Source organism: Topomyia yanbarensis, chromosome 3, assembly GCF_030247195.1.
Source record: "Topomyia yanbarensis strain Yona2022 chromosome 3, ASM3024719v1, whole genome shotgun sequence".
NCBI classification, from domain to species: domain Eukaryota; kingdom Metazoa; phylum Arthropoda; class Insecta; order Diptera; family Culicidae; genus Topomyia; species Topomyia yanbarensis.
The window spans coordinates 75350371-75373628 of NC_080672.1; the positions used below are offsets into that span (position 1 = coordinate 75350371).

Consider the following 23258-nt stretch of genomic DNA (forward strand, 5'->3'; position numbering starts at 1 on the left):
TATCGCAGATCAGAACGCAGCCATATAAATGACGGCATCGTTTGGTTAAAGCTAACCAAATATTTTAGGCCGGTTTAAAAGTTAGTCCGGTTTAAAAACAGTTAGTACGCTTTTGAGCTTACGGCTATAAGGGTTTTAAGGGGGCAAATCGTTCTTGAGAATCGCCCTTTTGAAAAATTACTCTTGTGAAATCGGTTTGGGAGCAGCCTCTTTTTGTGGCATCGTAAAAAGCTCATTTCAAATCAATTTTCCAAATCTAAATAGTAGTGTTGTAGTTAATTATCATCAATTAAATAGCTAGGGTTCCTTCGTTTATATCAACAATTTGAGCAGTATCAACAGTAGATCGAACTAAATAATTTAATTAAACAATGTAATTGAACTGTGGAAATTGTGATTAAGGCGAACGAAGGAAGAAACATTAAGCAATAGATAATATATAAATGGTACTCCATCCCGTTTCGGTATAATTAAATTTCAACGATGTTATGTACTGCTTCACATAAAATGATAAACTTACAAAAGGAATGGAAACCTGTCTGCTGTCTGCTTTTTATCACAACCGTTGAATTACCCGCGATGACGCCTTTATTTGATGTTTTACCAAAGCAAAAAGATCAGGAAAAACGACACGGGAAGGAAGCGTGAACTTGCCTACACATAATAAATATTCGAAATTTTCTTTACATTTCGTGCTCTACTAACGTAAATAAACAGTCGCGGTGCCCGTAGAGCGACCTTACGTAATGAACTTAATTTTAGGCGCGCCACCAACAGATTTTGGGTTGACCGTAGCGAAGCCGATGTTTCGACAAAATTCACACGTGTTTTGATGTTTTTAGGGAAGTTTGCCAAAAAAATATTCGAGGAAAGCCAGAATCCACATATTCTTTTCTCCCTAGGGTGGATAGTTCATTGTTACTATCTTCATAATTAGGCGATGATAGAAATGTTTTTTAATAGTATGCTCCGCTAGGCACAATTTGACAAGTGTCGAATCTGTCGGGATAAATTCGCCTCGCTCAGTGTTGAAAGTAATTCATGGTTTAGCTGTCTTCTCAATTCGGGTTTTGACGCTTCGTCAGTGACTCTTTGCCCCAAAGCGTGTACCTATTCTCTACACGAAATGCGGCCACCACTCTAAATGTGATATGTTTACAATGATGACTGGCTAGCGTCAAGGATTTCCCGACTACTCCCGAGCCCAGAAGTTGCCGCATCACTGGTCCGCCACACTCGGCTTCACTTGCTATTCTTTAGTGGTCTGAAGTAAACATGTTTGATGTGCACTCTTTGAGATTTGAGGCTAATGTTGTTTAGTTTCACTATATGTAGTTCACTTGACTGTCGATGAAACCGTTCCGATGCGGATCGCAACGAGTGCAATTTTCTGAAATCGTTCGTTGAGCTAAAAATACAAGTATAGTCTCATCCCTCGCATGGAGAACCGAAGACCCGGACGTGCGGAAATTCCACTAATGGTAGAATAAATATACCGCGAGCCTGATCAATCTGCTTGTGGGGTTCCGCTAGTCAACAGCCAGCTGGGAAATTAATAACGATGGTGGTGGTGGTGGTGAAGCAACAATATAATAAATCAGCTGTCACCGAGGACAACGCCTGAAGCCTGATGCTATCGTGTCATAATGGGAAGCGAAGCTTTTTCCACTTGACCATCACCATTGTCGCGGGTTGTGCTGAACTTGTAGTCCTTTGTCACGCTATTTCCCGGACCACACCTAACCTGAAAATTAGAACAAGTTGGCCTAAATATGTTAGGGTCCGTACACAAATGACGTAGCCTTTTTTCAGCGATTTTTGACCCCTCCCTCCCCCCTCGTAGCATTTGGTCACAAAATTCTAACCTCCCCCTCGTAAATAACGTAGCATTTACCTACCCCCTCCCCTTCGTCCTATGCAAAGCGACCGGGTGATGAAAAAAATACATGTTTTTCAATTATTTTAAATACATGTCCTTTCGAAATGTTTGACGACTTTTATCAACATTTTCATTATAACAGCAAATTACGTGCAAGATAAGCCCATTTCATCACAAATATAGTGTTGATAGTTTTGTTTTGAATTTTATATGTCAAGGGCAGCATGAAGAGAAGTTCTCTCAATCCTGTACCTGCCAATGATTATAAGAAGCATACGTTCATCTAAATTACTAAATTTAGTTTGGTTGATTCCGAAGTGAAAATTTGTTTCAGCTTCCAAACTAAGTCTACTAGTTAGCAACATTAGCTAACTAATGTAGCAAGTTTAATCCGCATACAAAATCTTTTCGTATTTTTGCGAACTTGAAATTGAAATTCTGCGAATCGTAAAATTTACCTCATGAAAAACCGCATCAAAAGTAACTTGTTTGAATTTAAATTAATTCTCTTGGGAATGGAGGATCATTAAATTGTTTTCTCTAAACAGTGGGTTTTAAACATAATGCTACGTCGCACAACTTCTGACCCTACCCTCCCCCTCGTCACACTTCGTCACAAATTTGGTATACCCTCCCTACCCCCCAAAATGCTACGTCATTTATGCATGGCCCCTTATGGAAATCACGAACATCCGAACATTATCTGTGGTCATTTCACGCAACAGTTGCCAGAATTCTCAAAGAATGGTAATGTAACCTCTGAACATAGGCAGTTAAGCAACATCTAAACATATGTTTACTGTATTTCTTCGTCATCGTTTCATTGTTTCGCAATTCAAAGGAATCTGCATAATTTGAATCACTATTTTGTGCACAATATATTGAACACAAATATCCTCTTTAACCCAGTTTCATAAACTGGTTGGGTTGCCGATTTAAAAGGCGGTTAAACATTTTATTTTCGCGTTGTTTCCTTGCATGAGAGGCTTTTTATTATTTTACGAGTAAATTTCAGAACCTTTTAGCACACCTCAACACCATAAGTTTTCATATGTCCATCAACATATTTTCGCTCCATATTGCTGCGCTCAAAATAAAATTATTAAAAACAAGTAACAAGCAGAAAATCGTGGATATGCAATAATACCCTTAACCCATTATAACCCAGGGGTTTCAAAAAGTGAGCCAAATGCAGTGATATCTTCAATTCCACCAAAAAATGTGTCAAAGATTATGGGAAAAATAAAATTACCGCTTAAAATGCTTTTGAGAATGAAAATATCTCGTGCAAAAAAATTCGTACGCCTAAATAAAAACAACAAATTTTAAGTTGTTTGACATATTTCTTCGGATTTTCTGATAGACAACACTCCTTTTACCCCTTTAGGAACGTTTTGTCACATAATGGAATTATTAGCACGAATTCCAACAATACAATTCAATTAAATGTATTGCTTACTTTTCAGCCGCCATTTGCCCCAACTATACACGGTTCAAAAATGTAAAAAAAATTATAAAAAATGGCAGTTGTTTTGTTTCATAATGAATTATGAGGTGCAATGATCCCATTAGCGCAATAATAAAGCAGTTAGATGCCAAAATTCTGCGGTAAATACGCGTTAAACGATGGAGAGTTCTGCGTATGAAATTTCATACGCTAGGATATAATGGGTTAACGAATATTCTAGACAGCCGCCATATCACCAATTTAACCACTATCATTCATCATCCGATTCGGATGATTTCCTACTCGTTTCAACGGATTTTACGGGGACACCGCGAAGCACATTCGCAAAAATTATTAAATAATGATTTATTTTTAGACCACCACTCGGCATGCTTTCGAGCTTCGATCAATCACTCGAATGCAACAAGATGGAACGCTTCTCAATCCCTCACTTCCGTAAACGGGGGTGTGTCTGTATAGAACAGCTGCCATGAAAAACGGCTGCAATAAGGAAATCGTTTGCTAATAAATGGGTTTTTCATTTATTTATTTTACTTATTTTATTTTAAAATCTTCGGTATCGACTGTTCGGACGTATTGCAACTTAAATGTTTCTAATAACTTTTTTTACATTTTAACGACATTCAATTAGCTAGAGGTTTCTGAATAGGGAAAGTTATGAAAATTTAGAGCCATAGTACTCAAGTGAGAGCAAGGATGTGAAGTATAGAGATCGGAAAACTAGAAGTGGCAAGGTCATTAGGACAGAGTCAATACCTTACGGGCTTAACTTTTGTCTTCTGTTGGTGGGGGTCGAGCTTAGGCAGCATAAGTACGAATAAGTCAAGTCCACCAACATGCCTCCTGGTAAAGACAATTTTTTCCACTTTTGGTATTATTGTATATTTTCGAAGATTTAGAAATAATTTTTTTCCAGAGATTTTTCCATAAAAACCGATTTAATTCACCTAAAAGTGTGATGAGACATTTCTTACACATATCACGGTTGGATCATTCATTCGTTTGCATAACTCATGCCAAGTAGAAACTCAAAAAAGTGGGATGGATAAAATTTCGAGTCCTGCCCGGACAAAACCTCCGAAAAACTAAATAAATTATAGAAAATCAATAAAACAAATCAAATTCAAATAATCAAATGCATTAAAGCAAGAGAATGAAAAAAGTTGTCAACAGTTTTTTCGGCATTTAATTAGCAAGGGACTGGAAGGTGAAGTATATTTTTCAATATTTAGAGCCATAGTACTCAAGGGAGAGCAAGGTGTTGAAAGGAGAAAGTTTTAGAAAAGCGTGGAAGGATCATATATGCAAGCTTAGAGCTCACCGGCGACTTAACCCTTTGTCTGCTACCGTAGTGGTCAGGGTCTTTTGGCATTAGAAATGCGAATCACCTGAGTCTACGGCATGTCCGAACAAGCGTAAAGTAACTTGTTACTTCATGCTGTCGGAACCGACTAGAAGAAGGTCGGTTCCGACAGCATGAAGTAACAAGTTACTTTACGCTTGTTCGGACATGCCGTAGACTCAGGTGATTCGCATTTCTAATGCCAAAAGACCCTGACCACTACGGTAGCAGACAAAGGGTTAAGTCGCCGGTGAGCTCTAAGCTTGCATATATGATCCTTCCACGCTTTTCTAAAACTTTCTCCTTTCAACACCTTGCTCTCCCTTGAGTACTATGGCTCTAAATATTGAAAAATATACTTCACCTTCCAGTCCCTTGCTAATTAAATGCCGAAAAAACTGTTGACAAATTAACTCAATAGGTCGTTAACAAAAATGGTTAACAAAAAAATGGTAAAAAAAAAAAAAAATGAAAAAAGTTATCAAGTTTTTTAAATGACTTTATTGATTGATAGGGGAACCCGGGGCTATTCGGACCCAGTTAAACAAATCGCCTTTTTAAGTATGTAAATGTGAAAGAATTTGTCGGTCCTAATTGTTTGAAATCTCAGCTACAATTTGGAGCCATAAAAATTTATTTGCACCTCTTCAAGGCAGCGCTAGGCTACGATTTGCAAAACTCTACTTTTTTCCATCCTTTTACAATGCAGTGGTAATTGTTTTTGGTTTGCAATTGAATTATGTTTACCTATAGAATTTTTATTAAAAAAAAACAATTTTTTAAGCAAAATAAAAAAAAATTGGTGTCAACCAGTTTTAGTGCGAAAGGGCACAATACCTAACTTAGTTAGTATTTAGCGTTTCGGATTCTCATCAGTAACTAGCACCTTCTTGGTACCAGTTAGATGCTAAATCTAAACTAGCATCCAAAAAGTCATACGTTTTTCCTGAACATAAACGACTGGCTTGTCCCGAGTGATGTCTAGGAAGTTCCTTCTAGAATACCTATACGTTTTTCAATTTCATTGCTTCCGTTTCTCTTAGTCTTAAATTTGCCGAAAATAGCCAACAAAATTGATACAGTACAACCTTGCGGCAATTAAAACATAGTAACACATATAACTGTTAGATCATTCATTAGTTTACAGAACTCATACGAAGTAGGCACCCAACTCGTGGTGGAATGAACGAACAATACCTCGAAAACACTTAATAAAAATTATGGAAAATCTATCTATCTATCTATCTATCTATCTATCTATATATAAATCTATATATATATATATATATATATATATATATATATATATATATATATATATATATATATATATATATATATATATATATATATATATATATATATATATATATATATATATATATATATATATATATATATGGCGCTACGGAACAAATTGTATTTTCCTACTATTTCGTTGAAAATCGCAGCAACGCGCGATGGGTATTAGCTAGTGATTTATAAAATTGAAATTCAAAAATTATTGAGGCGAAAAATTGATAAAGTTATCAAATAATAAAATAGGTAGAATGATTAATATAAATCAAATTAATAGAATTAATAAATCAAATTAGTTCAGCCAAAAATTAGACAATATAAAATGATTTAAAATTAAATTGATTCAAACTAACATTGGATGAAATGAATAAATGGAATGACTGAACAGAATCAATGAAATTAAAAAAACAAAACTGAATAAAATGAATTAACTAAAAAAATAATAAAATTAATTAAATTAAGAAAATTAATATAATGAATAAAATTTATAAAATGAATAGAATAAATAAAATTAATAAAATATATGAAGTGAATGAAACGAAAAAATGGACTAAATGAAATACATGAATGAATAAAAATAGAATAAAACAAAAAGATAAATGATATGAATAGAATAAATAAAATATGGAAAAAAATTTGGATAAGAATCATAAAATCAATATAATAAAGAAAATAAATAGCTCTAGTAAAATGAAGAAATACTACACGAAATAAATCGAATTCAATGATTAATGAAAAATTAATGAAAAAACTGAGCAATATGAAACAGTTATAAAAATAACAGGATAAATTAATTTATGCCAAATTGATAATTTGGGCGAAATGAAAAGAATGAATGAATAAAAAATTAGGTTGTCAAAGTTAAATTACTGAATGAAAGAATGACCTGGAAAAAATGGATAATATGCATAAAATGAAAATAGTGTATAATATAAGTTAAATGAATGGTATGAATAAAATTCACGAAACGAATAAACTGATCAGAATAAAATAGAAAACGAATAAAGCACAAAATGGACTCAAATGAATAAAATTAATAAAAAGAATGCTGAATGAAATAAAAGGTTAAAACTGATATGATAACATAATTGATATTAGTTATATATTACAAAAATTAACTAACCAAAAGAAATAAAATCCATCAAATGAATGTGTTTATAGAAAGGAATTGAAACAAGTATTTTATTGATTTAAATAAGAACTTTATTGATTTAAATAAGAATAATATTGATTCAGAAAACCGTGAAATGTTTGGTAAAATCGCATTATTTAATGCTGTTGCTGTTACCGCATTAGTTTGGATTTGTGTCCTTCATGCACAAAAGACTGGTTATACCAAAAATTTTCGCCTTAGTGTGAAATTTTGGTGTTTACCCAATTTTTTCCCTTAGGGTAAAATATAGCATAGTGCATGGTCGTATGCTGACAGGGAAGGGGGGCTCTTCTTTTCGGAGGGTGAGTCCATCCGAGCGTCTGCTTCCCATGTTAGGTGCGGCTCAAAACAGCGTCTGTTATCCATGTTAGGGGTAGCTGATGTATCGTTCTCGTGTCAGCGTGGGACTCTAAACAGAGCTGACACGATGGTCCTCCGGCGAGACAGGGGGTTAGGGAAGGCCCAACAAGCCGGCCTGGAAAATTAACCGTTAAGAACAATGCAGAAAAAAATACGAATCGAAACAATCGGCAAAGACCTACGCGACGAAATAAGGACTACGATTGGCAGCTCGGAACATGGAACTGTAGGTCACTCTGCTTTCCAGCTTTCGACAGGATAATCTACGACGAACTCCAATCACGCTAATTTGAAGTCGTATTACTGCAGGAACTTTGCTTGACAGGACAAAAAGGTATGGAAAAGCGGCTGCATTCTACCAGAGCTGTGGCACCACCAACGAGCTGGAAACCGGCTTCTTAGTGCTGGGAAGGATGCGTCAATGCGTGATTGGATCGACTCCGATCAACGCAAGGATGTGTAAGTTGAGGATCAAAAGCTGTTTCTTCAATTACAGCATCATCAACGTACACTGCTGACACGATGGGAGACCCGACGACGAGAAGGAAGCGTTCTATGCGAAGCTGGAGGAGGTGTACGACGGCTGTTTGCAATGGGACGTGACAATCGTCATCGGTGATATGAACGTTCAGGTAGGACGGGAAGTAAAGTTTAGACCGGTAATCGGGCCAAAAAGATTGCACACCGTATCGAATGACAACGGCCAACGATTCGTGAACTTCGCATCCTCCCGTGGCATGGTAGTCCGAAGTACCTTCTTCCCCCGCAAAGATATCCACAAAGCCACCTGGAGATCACCTGACCAACGTACCGAAAACCAAACCGACCACGTCCTAATCGACGGGCGATTCTTCTCTGATATCACCACCGTTCGTATCTACCGCAGTGCGAACATTGATTCGGACCATTATCTAGTTGCAGTATGCATGCGCTCAATACTCTCGACGTACGTGTACAACACTCGTCGTAATTGGACGCCAAGGTTCAACATCCCGCAACCTCGGAACGCCGGGGTTGCCCAAGACTACGCACAGCGGTAGGAGCGTAGCTACTCTTGAAGATGGTTGGAGGGAGATCCGTGTCGCCATAGGAAGTACTGCTATGGCGGCACTAGGTACAGCGATTCCGAATTGAGCAAACGACTGGTTTGATGACGGATGTAAGCAGTTAATAGAGGAGAAGAATGCAGCACGGGCGAGGATGCTGCAACACGGAACGAGACAGAATGTGGAGCGATACAAACAGGAGAAAGAAGCGCCAACAGGAGGAACGAGATCGCGAAGCGATGGAACAACTGTACCGCGTAAACGACACACGGAATTTCTACGAGAAGCTGAACAGTTCGCGCAAAGGCTACGTTCCTCTAGCCGATATGTGCAGGGACTTAGACGGCAACATTCTTACGAACGAGTGTGAGGTGGTTGAGAGGTGGAAGCAGTACTATGATGAGCACCTCAACGGTGAAGCAGCAGAGCACAAAAACGGTATGGCAACGGATCTTGGAGCAGGCACAGAAGACGCTAGGCTGCCGGCCCCTGATCTCCAAGAAGTCAAGTAGGATATCGGTCGGCTGAAAAACAACAAAGCTGCCAGTGTAGATCAACTACCCAGCGAGCTATTAAAATACGGTGATGAAACACTGGCTAGAGTGCTGCACTGGGTAATCGCCAAAATTTGAGATTATTCCGGAGGAGTGGATGGAGGGTGTCGTTTGCCCAATGTACGAAGAGGGTGGCAAGTTGGGTTGCTGCAACTACCGCACGATCACACTACTTAGCGCCGCCTACAAGGTCCTCTCCCAAATTCTTTGCCGCCGATTGTCACCATTTGCATGGGAGTTCGTGGGGCACTACCAAGCGGGATTTATGGGTTCCCGAGCCACCACGGTCCAAATATTCGCGTTGCATTCGCGGCACTTCGGCAGGTTCTGCAGAAGTGCCGCGAATACAACGTGCCCACACATCATTTGTTCATCGATTTCAAATCGGCATATGACACAATCGGTCGAGATCAACTATGGCAGATATGCACGAGTACGGTTTTCTGGATAAGCTAACACGATTAGTCAAAGCGAGGATGGATCGGGTGATGTGCGTTGTTCGAGTATCAGGGACACTCTCGAGTCCCTTTGAATCTCGAAGAGGATTACGGCAAGGTGATGGTCTATCGTGCCTGCTGTTCAACGTTGTGTTAGAAGGAGTAATAAGGAGAGCGGGGATAGACACAAGTGGCACGATCTTTAGGAAGCCCGTCCAGCTTCTTGGCTTCGCCGACGATATTGAAATAATGGCACGGAACTTTGAGGCGATGTCGGAAACGTACATCAGACTGAAGGCTGAAGCCAGCAGGATTGGACTTGCCATGAACGTTTCGAAGACAAAATACTTGAGAGGAAGAGGCTCTAGAGACGACAATGTGAAGCTCCCATCCCGAGTTCGGATTGACGGTGACGAAATCGAGATGGTCGACGAATTCGTGTATTTGAGCTCACTGGTAACCGCCGACAATGATACCAGCAGAGAAATTCAGAGACGGATCTTGGCGGGAAATCGTGCCTACTTTGGACTCCGCTCCGGTCGAACAAAATTCGCCGCCGCACGAAGTTGATTGTCTACAAGACGCTGATTAGACCGGTGGTCCTCTATGGTCACGAGACCTGGACTATACCTGGACTATGCTCGTGGAGGACCAACGCGCCCTTGAAGTTTTCGAACGAAAGGTGTTGCGTACCATCTATGGTGGCGTGCAGATGGAGGACTGAACGTGGCGCAGGCGAATGAACCATAAGTTGCATCAGCTGCTGGAAGAACCATCCATCGCGCATACCGCAAAAACAGGGCGTTTGCGGTGGGCTGGACACGTCGAAAGAATGTCGGACGACGAGCCGGTGAAGATGGTTCTTGAGGGTGACCCTACAGAAACAAGAAGACGAGGCGCACGGAGAGCAAGGTGGATCGACCAGATAGAGGACGACCTGCGGATACTACGAAGACTGCGAGGCTGGCGACAAGCAGCAATGGACCGAGTGGAGTGGAGACGGCTTCTGCATACAGCAAGAAACAGCAAGGCTCTAGCCTGAACGGTAGGGTAAGTAAGGCTAACATATACAGGCGTGATACTCCGTGAACCTTCCTTCGAGTGTTTGGCCTCCTAGCAGAAAAGCCGACGAAAAATGACTAGAACTAGAAGAAAGGAGCTAGCCTAATTTAAGTAAATCGCGAATATAAATAAAAATTGTGGTTAAATTCATTGAGTTCACCGTAAAGACTTCTGAAATATTTTTTTGTTATTATGTAGGGGAACCCGGGTCTATTAAGACAGTGGGGGCAATTCGGACCCCCTCGATTTCTCAGAAAATAGCAAGACTTTCTGACTATCGTACATATTCGTGGAACCGCTATTCTGAAACATTACTTTTGAGAGCTGAAGTTGATTCTTTGTTCTTTGTAGAAAGTAGATAAAACGTTTTTCGTTGTTTTGCCATTCTCAAAACAGAAATCATTATAATGAAAATCGTGATTAAAGCAACAAGAAAAAATAAAAGGTAAGTGTTATGGAAAGTTTGAGGCTCCTATTTTATGGAATGATTTTTGTTTGGGTGAAAACAGAGATATTTTCGAGGCGCTCACCACTTTTGTGCGTTATGAGCGTACGGGGCTATTCAGACCCTCTATTCCGTCATCTACCGTTCAGCGGCTTGCGACTGCGCACACCATTGCACACGCAACAGCAAAGAAAATACATGGGCCGCCAATCGACAGCTGTGACATATCAGATTAAGTTTTTGTAAAGCCATTTTTTTTTGCTTCTCAAGGATAGTCTCTTGTAACTAATTATAGGTAAACATAATTCCATTGTAAACAAATAAAAGAAAAATGGCGGTCTGAATTGCCCCGTAAGGAGGTCCGAATTACTTCTATATTGTAAAAGAATGGAAAATCGTAGACGTTTGCAAATCGTCGCCTAGGGCTGTCATTGAGTGGTGCAAATGAACTTTTTATGGCACCAAAATGTAGCTGAGGCTTCAAACTAACTATTAGAACTTTTGACCGGTAACTTTTTTCGCATCTATCCACCTAAAGGGGCGATTTGCTTAAGTAAGTCCGAATAGCCCCGGGTTTCCCTATTCTATAATTGTTATAGGGCCGATTTCTTCGCCCTCGCTTAACGCTTAAGCAAGGTTTAAAAGTGCTGGTGCCGTTTAAAAGTTATACGAGGGTGAAGAAATCGGTCCATAGATAAATATATTTTTTGTGAATTTTAACCCAATTTATTTTTTTGTGAATATTAAGAATTACTTTGGAAAGAATCTATAAACTTTTCCTAACTCACCTCGTTACGAGATGATTTAATAGTGACCAACCTACCACAGTTCGTATGTCATAAAGTTGTCTCTCGCTTTATTGTTAGAATTAAAAATTCAGTGAGGCACTTTAGTGGTACCGTTGCAAAACGATAAATTTCGTCAACAATTCATTTATCTATCCCACTTCCCACAATTTCGATCAATCGAAAAGTATTAGGCAATTATCAAGGGTAGTTGAAGAAAACTCGCAAGACGACTCAGGATTCTGCATGGATGGCTAGATGCTGAAAAAAATCTGTTAAAGTTGACAAGTCCAGTATGAGGCAGCGATGGTAGGTATTTCAAACAAAGGTTCATCAGAACGCCTTCGAAGTAATTTAGTATTTTTTAATGAAAACATAACAAACTACCTTAATATTCACTGAATTACATTGATCTTACCTCAAGTAAATGCCGACAAATACTTGCTTTTATGAGACGGATTCTAAGTGGGACACATTTTATTTTAAAAGAAAGGTAAAAAGTGAAGAGCGCAGTGGCAAAACCCAAGAAAACATTTCCTGGGAATTTTTAAACTAGTACTGGCTGTTGATGTGGATCTCTATTGATCAGTATTATGAGCTCGTGCCAATATTCGTGAACCCTGTAATCAACCTTCCGATTTCTACGATTTTTGGAACGAACCCAAAACTAAATGATGAGAATCTACGGTTTTTTCTATCATGGCTCATCACATGTTGATGGCTTGACGTCAAGTGAATTTTTATGACCACCGGCTTTAATTTTTATTTCGTTCTTACATTTTTTTTCAGCCTCACAATGCCTGCAGATCACAAACCTAGACGTGCCACAATCGTTCACTCTTTCGCGAGGTGATGAACCTGCTAAAGATCTCATTCTGGACTGCGAGTACGAGCTGGCAGATGATCAGTCGAAAGGATTCGTGCTAAAGTGGAAGCATAACAACCTACCGATCTACCAGTGGATTCCCTCCAAGAAGCCGGTGGCCCTTGTGAGTTTTCGCTTGCAAGTCGTCAATATGTGATGATTATATTGAATTTTTTTTCTTCTAAATTTCAGGCCACCTTCAAGGGTCATGTCGATCTGGAGTACTCCAAATCGGACGACCGGTTGCAGAAATATCGTGCCTTGAAGCTGATTAATCCGGTGGCGAACTTTACCGGAAACTATAGCTGTTCGGTGCAGACGTTCACCGAGAATGAAATGAAAACGGCCCATCTACAAATCGTTGTGCCGGAAACGGACTTCAATCTGACGTATTATCTGGAAAGCAACGGGAGCACGGTGGTTTCGTGTGTTGTGAGCGATATCTTTCCGAAACCGGAGCTGTCGTTGTTGTAAGTTAGGACGCATTTGGTTGTGTTGCAGTTATGAACATATTATTTGAACTATGCCGATCAAGTTTGAAAAGATTTTTTTTAAAAAGCGTTTGATTTTTTTTTTCTAGCATCGACGAATCGGAAACCAGCGAAGTTGTAGTCACCGAGGAGCACACACAAGGATCGTACGATGTTGTGCTGCAACATATCCTGGACGACGAATCTAAAGATGCCGAAATCGAATGTCAGCTGTCGATACCGGGGACCAACTATACCAAAAAACGAGAGAAAATGTTTCACGGTTGGTATTCGGAACATGGTTTAGAGAATTAAAACGAATTTGCTAATTTTTCATCTATTTTAGGAGCTGCCTTCCGAGTAAACATATCGACACTGCAGTCCCTGTTCTACGCCTTGGCCGCAGCAGTATTGTCTCGAAATGTTAGATTTTAACATCGCCTTCAGCTTTACATTAGGGAAAACAATTCTGAAAACGATAGTCGATACTTTTCTCCGTATTAGTAACTACCAGTGTCTTATTAGTTGTTTAGAAAGTCAGATAGATTTCATCGTTAGGCTGCAAGTCTAGCAACGGGAACGACTAAATATGACGCTTAAATCTATTTAAAAGAAAGCGGTTTACTCGTCCGCCATTGTATATTTATTCGTCGTTTATGTTTTACAATAAATAATTAATGTCTTCCATTGTACTGAAATGAGTTTTTTGTACAAGTCATAATACTATTTTCTCGGCTAGCACAGGTTACGAAATTCACTCTCAGTTTTTCGATTTAACGCACATTGTTACTTGCTTTAGTAATTTGTTTATTTTAAGAAGATGTTGTAAATAATTATTTGTATCTAGTTGATAGATTTAAACTGCTAACGCTTGTTTGATTAAACTATCTACCACTAGGTTCGATCAAGGAAATTTTTTGTTATGTGAAGCACAAAACAAAACGCAAAACCCAAACCAAATGATTAGATAATAAATATTTAATGAACCAATATCATTGACAATTTTTACAGTGTATGTTGACGCCAAATTGTGATAGTTTAAACCTACTCTCATCCGGATACAAAAAAGAACTCAGCATCAGTCTAGCTTTGTTTCTGAATTGACATCTTGTTCTTGTTGTCTTCGTTTTTTTCATCACTCTTATCGTATCGTTTTTAATTATTTATGCTTATTCAGTTTTCATTTAAATCTTTAGTATATCTCACAGAATTGCTTCATAATTTCCTCTTCAGCATGCAAATATACATTAAGCAAAGGCATTATGTGCTGCTCTAATTCAATTGTTTGAATCACCTCACTAGTTTCGGTTTGATATATATAAATGCTTCGAGCTGATATTTCGTTTTCCTTTTGTGTAGACGACTTAACCTAATCTAGTCTAGCTACGCTTCTTGTCTATCTTAACGTACGATTTGATGTAGAAATCGGTAAACATCGCCAAAATGAAGATCGCCTGTCCAAAACCGATCCAGTGCCACAACTGGGGAAAGCCACAGTCGATTCCCAACAGAGCTGGCCGGCCGAAATGAATACCTAGGTGCACGAACTGTGCCAGCTGCATCCTGGTGAGGTACATCTTGAACCAAGCCGCCCACGGGGATTTGAACGACGACAGATAGTAGTAGAAGTACATCACAGCGTGAACCAGCGTGTTCCACAGACCCAGCAGGAAGATGTGACCACCTGTAGATAGACAGTATAAATTGAGCAGATAAAATATTTTAAGATCACGGTGCTCTATTTTCTGGGTGTATCCCATTAGACAATTTAGTTGGATGTGAATAGTATTAGCAGTTCTTATTCAGCTTTTTCCCTCGTAATAAAGGCTTGTTCAGCTATTGGTGTTTGCTGGGACGGACGTTTAGGCATAATAGACGTTAGGCATAAATACGTTAGGCATAACAGACGATAGGCATGGTCAGAGCCATAGCGTGCGGTTGGCCAGGTTGGCACCGCCAAGGGCACTAACATTAAAGGGCGTTAAAATAATCGGTTTCGCGAAAAACGCCATTAAAGGGCGTCGCTCATCAAATTGCATCACGAAAAAAACATAATCCATTGGGTATTTTCTCTTGAAAGTATGGGTAGAAGTAGTTTAGAGGGTATTGTTTACACTGTATTTTTATCGCTGTCAATTTTTCGAAAATTGTTTCTGTGTGTAATAGCAAAAAACACGCGAGGGTAAGGGTAAGGGTAAGGGTTCCAGCGTAAAAATAATCAATTATTTTAGAAAGATGGGTGAAGCAAATTGATCGAAACTTTTGTATATTATACTACATCATTTCAATAACATTCTGTAATTTTTTCATGCAAAAACATCAATTAGCGACTCGGTGACGAAGCTTTTTGTAGAACGTCTCTGCAGAAAACATGATTTGCGGTGTTACCTGCCATTCAAAAATTACTTTACCGATTTCTTTCAAACTTTGCATACTATGAAAAAATTACCTAACCCCTACGTTGAGTTTTTGGGATAATTTTTTAATTAAGGGAGCTTTTTACTCATGAAATTTGCGAATTTTTTTCTTGAAAAACAGCAATTCCGCCATTTTATTAGTAAAAAAATCCCTTAATTATCTCAAAAACTCAACGTAGAGGTTAGGAATTTTTTACATAGAATGTGTATGCAAAGTTTGAAATGAATCGGTCAAGTAGGTTTTGAATGGCAGTGAACACCACAAATCGTGTTTTTCCAGAAACGTCGATCTCGATTATAGTCGCTTGTAGATATTTTTGCATGAAAAATTACAGAATGTTATTGAAATGATGTAGTATAATGTACAAAAGTTTTGATCAATTCGCTTCTAAAAAAAATTCTAAAAAAATTGACAAAAAACTGATTTTTTTACGGTGAAACCCTTAACCCCCCTTAAAACAAAAGAAGTTCAGCATAGCCACCGAGATTGCGCGAGACTATTCCAGAGGTTCAATACTAACAATTATGCGGACAAAAAAGAAATCGATTTTTTGCCCACTACTCCAAGCGCTTCTATTAATTCACAAACATTTGTTCAACTACCGCCACCTGACCATGTTGAATTATCTACCCCAGGATCTAGCACATCTGAAACAACAAACAATGCCGCTAACAAGACGGAAAACTCGACGTATGGATTAGGTATTTATATTTTATACATAAAAAAGGAAATAAATCGGTTAAGTAGTTTTTGAATGGCAGTTAACACCGCAAATCGTGTTTTTCCAGAGAAGTTCGACAAAAAGCTTCATCACCAACTTGTTTGTCAATATTTTCAGATAGTAAAATTACGTAATGTTATTGAAATTATACATTATAAAGTACTGAAGTTTTGATCGATTCGCTTCACCCTAAATTCTAAAAAAATCGCAAAAAAATGTTTTTTTTTACGCTGAAACCCTTACCTCTCCCTTAAGGTGCCCGGCTAGACCCTCTACAGATCTTGAATGTAACCTAGATGTCTAATGTGCTAAGTACGAAAATGACTACAAGCAAACGATTTATCAGTTACTAGGCTTTCACAGTTTCATTTCCAAGCACAAACAATCCCACCGAACTGCAATGTGATTTTTCCTACCTGGCACAAACAGTACTCCGGCGTAGGTCATCGCAACCATAATGGCGTGATGGTACACATGCAGGAAGGACACGTGCGATTGCTTTTTGCGCAGAATGAAGAACATCGTATCTGCCAGATCCAGTACCTTAAGCAGCAAGTAGGCGTAGGACAAGTACATCTCTTCATAGCCAGTCCGAGTGGTGGCAAACGTTACCGGCTGACAGGTGTAGGAAAAGTCTGTTCGACGGGCCAGGAAGAAGATCTGTAATTTGATGGTTTAGGTGTGAGTAAATTGTATGTTTTACCGATTTGGAGTTGCGGAAAAGTATTTTCTTATTGTATTTTCTTTTATAACGTTGTACTACATCGGTGTAGTTAGTGTTGCACTTTTTCAAACTTGAGTGTAATTGTTTATTTATAGTACACCGATGTAATTTATTGTAAAAATGAATTCACTGTTAGAGCCCCAAAGATTTAAAAATTGATTTACTATTTTTGTAGCACGTTGCAATCAAAATATTTCCCCCGAAAACATGCAATTTCTAGAAAACCTAAGAAAAAAAGATATTACTTCTACTCTTGTTTGGAAAAATGTTATAATAAAAAAAACAAATTTAAGGACATCTAACCATATCCATGATATTGAGCAGCATCTATTGCTTATTACGCCCGTCTTTAAAACTTTTTCGAAGAAATTGTAGTTTTACCATAGTTATAGAAAGAATGAAGAGGACCCTGCGAGAAAGTAGCCTGAGCAGATGCGAACACCTCTAAAAGATTCTTGCGAACTTTCGATGTTTATCGGAACATTTATATAAACAATTTTTCCAAAGCCACTCTGAAAATATAATTGATGGTTTGGCATCTAGTGTATTAACTATTAGGATTGCGATTTTGACATTTCCAATCACTGTGCAATACCGTTAGATTGAGCGGTGTTCTGAAAAAGTCAATGTTTACGCATTACGGGCGACAATGTTTGCGAACATCAAGCCATTCGATCGCGTAAGTTTTAAATTCCAGCTAAGTGCTATCACAATATTTGCATGAGAAGTTTAATCTTATGTAACTTGTGTTTCTTCCCATCGATTATGGTGAAGTCAGGTTAAAATGTTAGTAGGACAATGTGGTAACACGGTGAAAGATAGGTATTATTTCAATTATCTCTATGTATTTTCGTTATATGATCTCATCAATTATCATCAACTGGAGTTGTTTATAAGGGCCCATTCATAAATAACGTAACGCAAAAATTGCCAAAAAATTGACTCCCCTCACCCCATGTCACAAATTTCTTTATCCCCTACTCCCCTAGTAAGTTACGAATCCTTAAAAAAAATCTTCAGTAAAAACATGTTATGTAACGTTCTAACTACCGCCCTATTCCCTCTATGTCTCAACATTTAAGATTTTGCTATACCCCCTCCACCCTAAGAGTGTTATGTAATTTATGAATGATCCCTAATGCGAATGTGCCATTATAGCCAAGTCATGCTTAGCAGTTAAGTTGTAGAAACCCGCTCAAAATGCAAACAACTGAACCTAGAAGTGGCCGGCAAGTCAATATGCTATATGACGAGAAGAATTAAGAACGTAGGTACAAACAATCGGATTGCATGAGATAGGACTTCTGGTATGTGGGAGTGACCATAAAAGCGGTGTAGAAATAAAACAATCAAACTTATCACCCAGATTGATTACCAACCTTAGACTCAAATGTAGGAAATTCCAATTGAATTTGGATAGTAAAAAAAAATGAATTGGTATACAGACACCATGTGGAATGATATATGGTTTTTACCAACAATAAATAGTGAATGGAAATCTGACCGAGCTACCGTGTACCGTTAATGCTCTTTATAACTGCTAATACAATACTTTTTACTCAAACAGTCTATGTGTGGTAAATTTCTGCCCTGTTATGGCTGCAAAAAATAATGCGTATGCAGTATTTTTGTAGAAAGATATGCACACAATGAAAAATCACATACCCCGAGCAAATTCTTATCGGTTCAAACATCATACAATAAAAATACCATGAATATATTTTATAACCATCAAAAAATCATGAAATGGTCTCAAAAACCCATAAAAATACCAGAATATGGTTTTTAAATGGGATCTTCCGGACCATGGTGATGGTGTTTTATGGGTTGCACCAGTTCCAAACATGATCAAAACACCATGCAATGATGATGAATTTGGACCATGATCATGGGGACATTATTGGTTTTACATTTGCTAGGGACAGCTCGTCGCTGTTGTGCTATCTTATGACAAGCGCCATTTTGCACATTTCGAGAAAAACGATTTTTAAAGTTTAAGATTGAATATCATGAAACTTATAAATAATAGAAACAATTCAGAGAAGACAATTGATGCTTGTACCTATTCTGTACTAATCTCTCAAATATTACGAAAATCGGTTGACTATGTTGCGAGTTTTCACTAAAAATGTAAACAAAAGTCGCACTCACACGTGTCATAGGTGTGTATTGATGAAAAAATTTGTATGACGTGTCATAATCGTGCATGAAAAATTTTCCATAGAAAAAAATCACCAATTATAAACTTTTATTCATATCTTTGGCTTCATTTGTCCTATAAACAATCGGTTGGATGCATTTTGAAGGAAATAAGTCAGGGAATCTAGAAAAAATAGTTATTTTTAGTTACAGTGTTGCCAAATAGGCAATATTTCCAGTTTAAAGATAAAACTGCGTTTTTCTCCCAATACATGCATTTTTCTTTTGAAAATTATTATGCCATTGTGTTCTGATGACATTTTTACACATAAAAGCAACTAAAACTTTATTATAACTTAAGCCAATCCTAAGATATTATGATTTGAAGCAAAAAACTCACAATTTCTTATCACTTTTCTCGCTTTATTTCAGTAACCAAGCAAAATTTCAAAATTCTGGAAACGCCATCTTGTAGAGATTCGTTAGACGAGTAATGTGGCATATCTAACTCAGTTTACCCCAAAATGGCGTTTGTCATAAGATAGCACAACAGCGACGAGCTGTTCTTATTTCCTTAACCTTCATGTATTTATGACGGTATTCAGTTATTTTCGTCCGCATCCCTTATCACATATTTTTATAAAGTGATTCATCAAGAGTGCTATATTTGAAAACGAACCAACTTGGTTATGAAATAATTATTTTTGATCTTATTTAATTGCAAATAAATAGTTGCCTTTATTTTATTATTTTTAAAATTGCACATGTTTTGTCGTATGTATATTTAAATGTTCGTTGATTTGATGGCACGTATCCGCCGGGTGATGCTAATCGAGTTAACAATTCTTTGGACTGAGCAAACTAATGTCTTTGTTTCTTTAGTGTTTATTTGACCAATTAGGAAACAAATACTCAGGACATTTAATGTGCATATTCTGAGTTTACCACATTATTGCTTTAGCTTAGTTTTTTTCGTTCTTATTGTCATTGTTAGCATACCAACGCATGGAAATAATGATATCATAAGTGTCGGCAGGGCCGACGGAACACTTTTTTCCCGAGTGGGTACTAAGATTCAGAGTGGTTTCTACCCGTGGTGATGAAAGATCAGACCTGACGTATGTAAGTGAACAGGAAAATTCACGGATAATATCTGGTGGCTGTTTGGAAACATTCTTTGTTAACGAGCTGTATGGCTGACGGCACAGCGAAAATGTGTTCGTTTATTGCTGATACTTCAAATGTTCCACAGCTAACTATCAATTACTCCATTCTTTTAAATTTCGTTGCATTATTTTCCGTTCCCACCGTTGAAACCTTTCGCGGGTACTGAAGCCTGCATGATAGTGTTGGCTAACGGCAAAGTATCTCCAACGACCGACATTCCCTCAGGCTCAATGCAGGTCGATTTGGATATTTCTGCGGTGGCAAAAATAATGCCGATAAGTCCACTTTTCGATACAAATTATATACATCTATTACAACCAGGTACCAGAAAGTCTTCTTCTGTAGCAAATATAAGCCATTTAACATCATCGATATATGCGGGATCTAACTAAACACTCGGCCATGTACGAAGAAGTCTTGTCTACGTACCCGCCTGGGAAGTACAGATTGATGGTGTAGTCTCCTACGGGGGCCCTAATTGCGAAGTATTTTTTAAGAACCCTTTGCTTCAGTCAGTAAAATTCTGGTTTGTAAGTAATTGCGTTCGGTGAAATTGAGGAATGTAAGAAAACAACTAATTTTCCATCAGCCTCATATTGAGCCTTTCGCAGGTTCTGTTCTTCTACACTTTGTTCTTTTGAATGGGTCTCGTCTACCTGTTCGTCGCAAACCATTGGGCCTACAGCACCTTTTGTAGAAATAAGGCACGGTAAGGAAATGCGGAGAGAACTATGGAAAGTTTTCCTACTGTGGAGAGACTCCGTGTGGTCTCTCAACATAATCCACATATAAATTATTTGGGGAAAAATTGAAGCATTCTTTCAAAGAACGCTCCGAGAAGAATTGCTGAATAAGCCTACGCTACCGGCCATGATTAATTTATACGCTTCCTCGTTCACTAAAGAGCGAGAGTCTGACCATCCCATTGTGGGAACATTTTCTAGTGTGCCATATTCATTTTTGAAATAACAAAATCGCTTTCTCTCCTTAACTTCCTCGTAAAACCCTGAGACTGTTTCTTGAAGGGGCTGTTACAATACCAAAATAAGTGGTTCCTGGTCTCGGGAATCCTAGAAAAGAGCAGGATTTTGCACATAGGACATCAAAAACGCCAACTGTCCCTACATTTCAGTCCATACATTTTTTCCTAGGTTTTACACCATTCATTTGCATTTTGTAAAACCTGGTTAACTTCCGATGTAGATCTTCCTCAATTTTCACATTATTCGCCATGGCCGAGAAAATAGCCGTGATATTTGTGACAATTTCAATATGACCATCTTGAATACGGTGGAAATGACACAAATTCCTACTCCACCTGCACGGCCAAACGCTTTAGATTTATTATTGTGCTCGAGCTCGCTACAATTACTGAGCCCATTGATTGAAAGAGCTACGCGTCCTCTATATCCGAAACAAGAAAATCCTGCGGTGGAAGCATACAAGGTTTGGACTGGTTTGATTCTATACACTGCGATTACATGTCAGACGAAACGAGTACCAGGCGCGGGAAACAGTGGACGGTTTCCCACTTCGTGGTGACCAGAGAGTGTTCAGAATTGTACGCGAAAAGGTCTTATAAGGACTTTTTGAAAGTCGAATCGCCCGAATTATTACGAATATACGTGACGTTAGAAACACAAATGAAAAACTTGACGAAAGCTGAAAAACGGGGTTATTGGCACCGGTTCGTCGACGGATTAATGAGAGTTTCAACTGGTGGCTGGGCCCTACGTTGTGTATTCGATTCAACCTTTGATCGAAATACACGCAACCAATAATCTTTCGGTGACAGCATTCTGTGTAGATCACGATTCAAATCGACGTTTCATGATCAAATGATAATGTTGTATTTAAACGAAATGATTATTTTTCAAAAACACATTTTTATCTGACAGCATTGCTCGCGCTAAGCATTGCAGTGCGCATATTTCCGTAACGTTCATCAGAAGATGATAGCTATGCATAGTTTCTATGCTATTTATTATGACAGTAGTGGAGTGGCGTGGGCGACCACATTGTTACAGTTTCTGGGAAAATATGAGAGCTCATGCGTGCTTTATCTGAAAAATCATGCCAGATTACCAGTTACAAATATTAGTTTGAGTTCCTTCCCACTGCTCTAGGTGGATACTTTGGCATTAAAATGTCATTTTTGTTAAAAATCGCGTAATTTCAACGAGTTTTTCAGTATTTTTGTCAGAGGACGCAGGAAAATTGGCAGATTTCATAGAACCATGGAGGTTTAGAGATCCCAAAGGTATCCACTAACCATGGTTAAAGGGGATTGATGAGGTTCATAACTTTCTTCGGGTAGGGGAGACCGGGGCTAGTTGGCGGTGTTTTCAGTTTTCAGGCTTTGATGTAGGTAGATCTTGCAAAATAGAACAAGCGCCATGAAAGAGCAGACTGTTGGCAACAGCTCTGATTTTTTTTAAAGTGTTTGATGCATTGTCTCCATTTTTAGAGACAAAAATATGTGACGCGGAAAACCCGCCAACTTACCCCGGCCCCGGGGTAAGTTGGCGGTATGTGTGGATACGCCAAAAACTAAGCAATCAAATGGATATTCAATTACTTCAAGGGTCCTTTTGGAACGTGCTGAATGTCTTTTCGAGAAAACTGTATATTAACCGACATTTGCTATTATATTTCAGCTTTAATACCCCAACATTTTGACTTTAACGTTTACTCCCTATTCAAAAGTATTCAAGATGGTCGAAATTCTTCATGCAATTGGTCGGAATAAATGTCTCCTACATTGGCGAGATACACAAGAAAAAGATTTTCTTACTTTGGAGTGAATTCCAGAAATAAATTTTTTTGATGACTTTTGTGCACTGTAAATAGTACCGCCAACTTGCCCCGCGTGCAGCACCGCCAACTTACCCCCAACCGCATATTTTATAAAAAACTATTAAAAA

At 38.3% G+C, this 23258-nt stretch overlaps 2 protein-coding genes across 5 annotated transcripts in view; one reads left to right on the forward strand and one right to left on the reverse strand.

Annotated features, from left to right (window-relative positions):
• Nucleotides 1-14155, forward strand: part of LOC131689454 (uncharacterized) — a 37608-nt gene extending 23453 nt beyond the window's left edge. For all 4 annotated transcript variants that reach the window (XM_058974548.1, XM_058974547.1, XM_058974550.1 and 1 more), the window contains exons 3-6: nucleotides 12620-12819; nucleotides 12888-13165; nucleotides 13276-13448; nucleotides 13512-14155. In XM_058974548.1, the coding sequence (XP_058830531.1) occupies nucleotides 12620-12819; nucleotides 12888-13165; nucleotides 13276-13448; nucleotides 13512-13600 (740 nt within the window). In that variant the 3' untranslated portion in view covers nucleotides 13601-14155. The remainder of the gene's footprint in view (nucleotides 1-12619; nucleotides 12820-12887; nucleotides 13166-13275; nucleotides 13449-13511) is intronic.
• Nucleotides 13786-17421, reverse strand: LOC131689456 (elongation of very long chain fatty acids protein 4-like). Its single transcript, XM_058974551.1, has 3 exons — nucleotides 17410-17421; nucleotides 16721-16964; nucleotides 13786-14849 (listed from the first exon to the last, which is right to left on the reverse strand). The coding sequence occupies exons 1-3, from the start codon at nucleotides 17410-17412 to the stop codon at nucleotides 14545-14547; spliced, it is 552 nt and encodes a 183-aa protein (XP_058830534.1). The 5' UTR covers nucleotides 17413-17421; the 3' UTR covers nucleotides 13786-14544.
• Between the last annotated feature and the right edge of the window lie 5837 nt (nucleotides 17422-23258).

Bases quoted from the DNA above. Each gene is read 5' to 3' on its own strand.
- LOC131689456 (XM_058974551.1), bottom strand. The intron at 14,850-16,720 runs GTAGGAAAAATC...GTCTATCTACAG, and splicing joins CGGAGTACTGTTTGTGCCAG to GTGGTCACATCTTCCTGCTG.